The 5,930-nt window shown below is 39.6% G+C and overlaps 1 protein-coding gene across 1 annotated transcript in view; it reads left to right on the forward strand.

Moving 5' to 3' along the window:
- The first annotated feature begins 3,246 nt into the window (after positions 1 to 3,246).
- Positions 3,247 to 5,930, forward strand: part of hcrtr2 (hypocretin (orexin) receptor 2) — a 42,304-nt gene continuing 39,620 nt past the window's right edge. Inside the window, exon 1 of the mRNA XM_032541724.1 lies at positions 3,247 to 3,586. Within this exon, the coding sequence (XP_032397615.1) occupies positions 3,376 to 3,586 (211 nt within the window). The 5' untranslated portion in view covers positions 3,247 to 3,375. The remainder of the gene's footprint in view (positions 3,587 to 5,930) is intronic.

Below are 5,930 nucleotides of genomic sequence, written 5' to 3' on the forward strand. Positions count from 1 at the left end.
TAAAGAATAAAAACCTTGACTTGAAAGAGGTTAAATCTGGAATGCTCATTAATGACAAAGCAGTGCTACATAGACAAGCAATGCTTTTCATTGCACTTTACAGTTTGACATAAAAAATCTGAAATATTAAACATTTTGTTTCATGTCAGACATGATGAACAATAAAAAATAGACAGATTGATGGTAACATTTATAAAAACAAGTCTGTACTGGTGTTTGAAGGAAGATGAACACCAAGATAAAGAAATCAATAGGAACTAAAAATTGGATCTGGTCTTCAAAAAAAAAACTTGACTGTGGTATCATGGCAACCATGCACTGTAAATAAGTGAAATAAGCCTTTATAGCGACTCATCATTGCGAGAGCTCCTTCATTTTGTGTGTAACAGTAATAATAAAGTGGAAGGCATCCTTTATATCAGACTTATGCTTTCACGGCTGTGCACAATCATGATTGCAAAAAAAAGAACAAACTGCAATCATTTTGTCTCTAGTCCTGCTGAGCTCTCTGTAGGGAGGTTGGTCTCTTCATGGTTGACAGCTTTGTTTTCCTGGAGGATTGTTGCTGATCAGTGCTGCTTTTTGTTGTTTTTGTGATTATAAATTGGAGAAAGTAAACAAAGATCTGCAAGATCACAGTCATGTTTTGTTTCAATCAGGAGAGACTCATAAAAATGAACAATTATTTATTTACACGTGCAACAGATGATAAATGATGAAGTCCCTTTTCAAGTCTCTGGTGATTAGACCCCATTGTGATGTCATCACATTTAAAGGGCTATAGAAGCAGTGAGTAGAATCAGATACCCCCCCAAAGGAGTCTAAACACTGGTGGTGGGGTGAAGGAAGAGGATGCTGAATTCTGGAAGGATGGATGAGAAGAGGAGTTCAGACATAGGCACTAGAATGATCTCATGTGCACTGAATGACAGCTGACCAAAACAGAGAGGAGAACATTTTTAAATATTGACAGCATGAATATGATTGGCTGAAACAGATTGGGGCTAAATTTGATTCGTTTTACTAAAAGTGTAAACACTCCTGTTGATCTGATTAGAGACAGCAGGAGAAGAGGGTGAGCAAGAGAGAGAGAGAGAGAGGGAGGGAGAGAGAGAAAGAGAGAGAGAGAGAGAGGGGGTACATGAATAAGTGAGTAGCATAAGATAGTCTTCCTGGTTGAATTTACGCTATGCTTTATTTCTGCTGATCTGGCTTATATTGACAATGAGAAAGTTACAAAAAGCACACACATCCAGACGATAAAACAAGGTACAGGACAGAAGAACATGCATCAGACTGAGAAAATAGAGTCTGCGCGCCAGGTAATGCTCCCATTTGCACCAAGCAAAAGTACACGGCATGTGACGATCAAATGAAGTTAACTGTTCAGCTATTTAAATTAGCTGGATGCATGGTCGAACGGCATTTCGTCAGTGTATTCCCGTGGGTATTTTGTCCACAGCCATCCCGTCGATTGGTTCCCCCCCACTACACCTCCCCTCCACACTCAACAATACATTTCTGTGAGCCCCCAGCCCTGGTCTTTGTGTCCTCTGGCTTTCAGTGGCAATTCATGTGTCTATAGGGTATTGTGCAACATATTGAGCTAACTGATTGCTGTGCTTGTGTTGTATGTTACTGTTGACTTACCTTTCTGCTGTTTTAACAATATTGTGAATACATCTATATGTATTTTTGGAATCACATATTTATTCCAAGAGATTTTGAACCTGTGTGAAATTTGAGTTTTAAAGTGATTAAATCTTCAGAAACATTTCCTGGGGGTGATGTTCCCCTGGGTGGTATTCTAACTAACATCCCACCACTTGCCACGTTAAGTACCATTTAGTTTCATATTAATTTAGCTTGATCTCCTCCCCCTGTTACTCGGTTTTTGCATCCCCAAACCTTCTTTTCTCTTTCATGTACTCTTCTCTCTCTCTCTTTGTTTAAATACAGGAACTTCTGGGGGCAATGTTATAATCAAAGTGCACAGAGAGACTGCTCTTCCCTCCTGTCTTCTCGCCTTCAGTGACAGTGGTTGACCATCATCCTTCCGTCCATCCCTTATCTCTTCAACCCTCATCCCTCTCTTCAAACCCTTACCCCTCCTTCCTACATCATGTTTTCTAAACCCATTTCTTCATTGCTGTGGTCTTTGTTAGTGAATATCACAGTGTGTGGACATCGCATCGGCACAACAAAAGATGATACCATGCATGGATGAACAAATACGTCAAATATGTGATTTGATCCATTTTGACCTCAGCTCTCTGCGTCCATTTGTGACATTTGTCTTTTTGTTTCCCTGCAGGTTTCCACCACTTTCATTATCTGAGGCCTCTTTTCTCACTGTGATCATTAACATCAGAATTTTCCGCCTCAACAAGCACATGAAAATGCATATTTTTTCCATCAAACAAAACCCACGAATACATTGCCGTGTTGCTACTTTTTACCTATTGTATTGCAGAATTCCTCAGCTTGAGACAGTGAATGCACCAAAGATGGGACTCTTAATGACACAAAAAAAACAATATTAGTTTACCTCTTTTAGTTTGTTTAATTTTTCATTTTAAGCTCATATTTTCGCTATAATTTGGAATTCACTTTTACTCTCATTATACGAGTTTGTTGATGTCACAGCATTTTGCTCCCATTTTGGGGGAATTTAGCCAATTTATTTTAAGAATGTACACTGTTGTGGTCAGACAGGCAGCGTTGACAGCTCATGCAATTTGACCAAGCAAGTTTGTGAGATTGACTCAAGCCGTCCGTAAGAGCATCCATTGCTCATTAAAGTACTCCGAATAAAGTTCTGCACTCAACATAAAACAGACAAAGCTGCATCAGCTCGTTATCCAGTCAAGGTTCTTACATTTGTTTACATTACCATGTCCGTCAAAGGCAAATGTAATTCTTAGCAAAATCTATGGTTGAATTTAATATTAAAACTAATAATAATCTGGAGAGAACTTTTGCATTAAAGCCTGAAATTATAATAATGTGTCATAGATGCAGTTTTTGGACAAGACAAGTCCCCAGTGGGAAAACTGGTTAATATTCATACCAGAAAATAATAAATGGCAGCACATATAACCAGGACCAGCAGGAAAATGAATTTCACCATTCTAATCTCTCTGCTCCATCAACGCTTTCCCATCCCATTTCTTTGAGTGGTGTGGGTAAGTAGCTCATAGCTCTTTGCACCCAACGTTCCGCTGTTTTGGTGACAGAGGAGAAATCCGCGTCACACTGACAGCTCTGCTGTGAAGCGCTCTGTTATCGCACTACAGTGGCGGTGCGCTGCTCTACTACCTGAGGTCAGTGCATACGAACAGCAGGAATACAAGCGACACACACACACCTCGGAGGATGTCTGGGATCACTGGGAATTTGGATTGCGAGGATTGTTTATCCTCGGCACATGTGGCCAACAGCACGGAGTTACATCTGCACTCTGTGGACGAGGACGAACTTCTGAGATACATCTGGAGAGAGTACTTACACCCTAAACAGTATGAATGGGTTCTAATTGTGGCTTACATTATTGTGTTCTTCGTCTCGCTCATTGGAAACTCGCTGGGTAAGTTTTGAAATAACCTATTGTCATTTAGTTGTTGTTGTTGTCGTTTTTCCATTCATGCGCAGGCTAATTAGTCCAGCAAAAGTAGGGCAACTTCTTGAGAATGAGAATGAGCATATTGCTATAAGGAAACAAAAGCTTTGGCACAGTGATTAAAAAATATAAAACAATAGTTTTTCTTTTGATGGGAAATAACAGGAGATGGAATCGCAGCTGTTAAAGGAGAAGGAGGATAAATCCAAGCGCGTCTCTCAGCGCAGATCCAAATGTCCAAATGTTTAGATCCCCATAGATGTGTTTTAAAATACAGGTTGTGTACATTATATCATTGGTTTACACTGTGAGCGGGAATTTGGTCGCAGTGCAAGAATGGGGTTAACAAGCCTTTTGCGCAAGATTGACGTCTTAATTCACAATGCTGTCATTCATCTGCTATCCATCCATATCTAGGGTTGTTTCGTTGCTGTTTGTAGTTATCAGGCCTATTTGAGAAATCCATTGACTTGACTCCGAACATGAGGAAATTGCTGTGAGTAGGAGCAATTGCAATTTAACTTAAATGGACCCAAAGTGACCTTGCAGCTGCTTCTCTAACTTTTATTTCCACTGCTTCATATGGGGGCAATTTATTGGGACACTGCTGTGATCTATTTGGAAAGATTGTTTTTTACCAGTGAGGGAGTTCACTGGTGGTGCCAAGATAAAGCGCCAATGTTACAACCTGCTCAGTTTGATCCATCTCAATCTCAACTCCTAATGACGTTTTGTGCGAATGTGTGCTGTTTCTCCCACAGTAGGATTCGTCCTCCCTTTTTGTTTGTCTATTTTTTCCCAATTGCTGTCCCTGCAAACCAAACCGGACCAATTTTAAAGTTGTGTTTAAAGAACAAGAGCCTGGAATACAGCTGTGCAACTTATTAATAATCTGTTTTAGTTTCACTAGATGTGCTGCAGTATTTCACCTCAGCATGTGAGACAAAGAAGGTAATAAGCCCATTTGAGTAGCTACATGGCACGTTGATTAAACAATTGCTCATTCATTCTAAGTCAAAGCTAATTTCTTGTGCATAATTTAGTCTGGTTATTCAGAGTTAAGCAAACTTTGGCTGACATCTTGCAGCCCAAATAAAACAAAAAGTAAAATGGATTAATGATTTTACATATTTAAAGACATTCTGTCTCTGTGAATAGTGACAGAAGGGAAAAAAATATATTTTATGAAGAACACCAGTTCATTCATGTGCTGTAACAAGACACGCAGACAATGTTGGGGTTGCAATAATCAGACATTAATATTGATTACAAAACTAATCATTCAACATTTGATTTTGACTTTGTGAGGTCAGCAGGTGACACCTTCTTCATTTGGCCCTTAAAGCACACATTGCACCAGTACTACTGCAGGCTTGTACTTTATAATATTGAAAGATGTGAACGCCACAAATATATGTCTAATCTAATCTAAATCTAAATCTTAAATCTATCTAAATATTAAATCTAAATCAAAATGTTAAATCTAAATGTTAAATCTAAATGTTTCGGGTGAGACTAAATATGCAAATATGCAAATAAAAAATGCCGGTAACCGGAAGTACCAAAATAAAAGCTTGAGGAGGTCAGTATGTGTTTATAGTGTTTCAATAACGAATAAAAATCATCTCATCCGGGGAAATGGACTCTTGAACTTGGATAAACGTGATAATAACTACCTAAAGTAATAAACACAGTTGGAGAAACTGTATTTGAAGAGCACTTTGAGTTTTTAGTGTCAATTTTTCATTGAATGGTGCGGGACTTGACCTGTAGCCACCATAGCCAGCCACGAGGGGGGGGGGTCTCACTTTCACTGATCTGCCATGTTCACTTGCATTAAGGCCAGCAAGGGCCTATCCCCGCCCGCCCCCGTCAAGGTACGGTACTGTCGGCCATCTTCGCTCTGCAAAGTGTCCAACGAATCGGTGTTAGCCGAGAACATCAACAGAACCGTCCTAGTGGCTATACAAACTTTTTCAACAGCGACAGCAACAGCCTCAGGGCCACCGCAGGCCACCTCGGTAAGTATGTTTTCCAAATCACGGAGCTAGCATTGAATTATTGTCAAGACTAACTTAACTAAACTAGCTAACGGTAGCTAGCCAGTAGAGATTTGCTACTAACACCAATGCACTTTATGTGTAGCACATTTGTTTATATAAACAGTAAAACTCACATCGGTAAGTGACGCATTGGGATGAACTCATGAGCTGAAAAACAAGGTGTGTAAATGTGTTCAATTATGTGAAGATGTTCACAGCAGCAAAGTATAAATGATATAATTTAGCGTTACAGCTAACGGAGGCTACTG

This window comes from Etheostoma spectabile, chromosome 17 (genome assembly GCF_008692095.1).
Source record: "Etheostoma spectabile isolate EspeVRDwgs_2016 chromosome 17, UIUC_Espe_1.0, whole genome shotgun sequence".
NCBI lineage: Eukaryota > Metazoa > Chordata > Actinopteri > Perciformes > Percidae > Etheostoma > Etheostoma spectabile.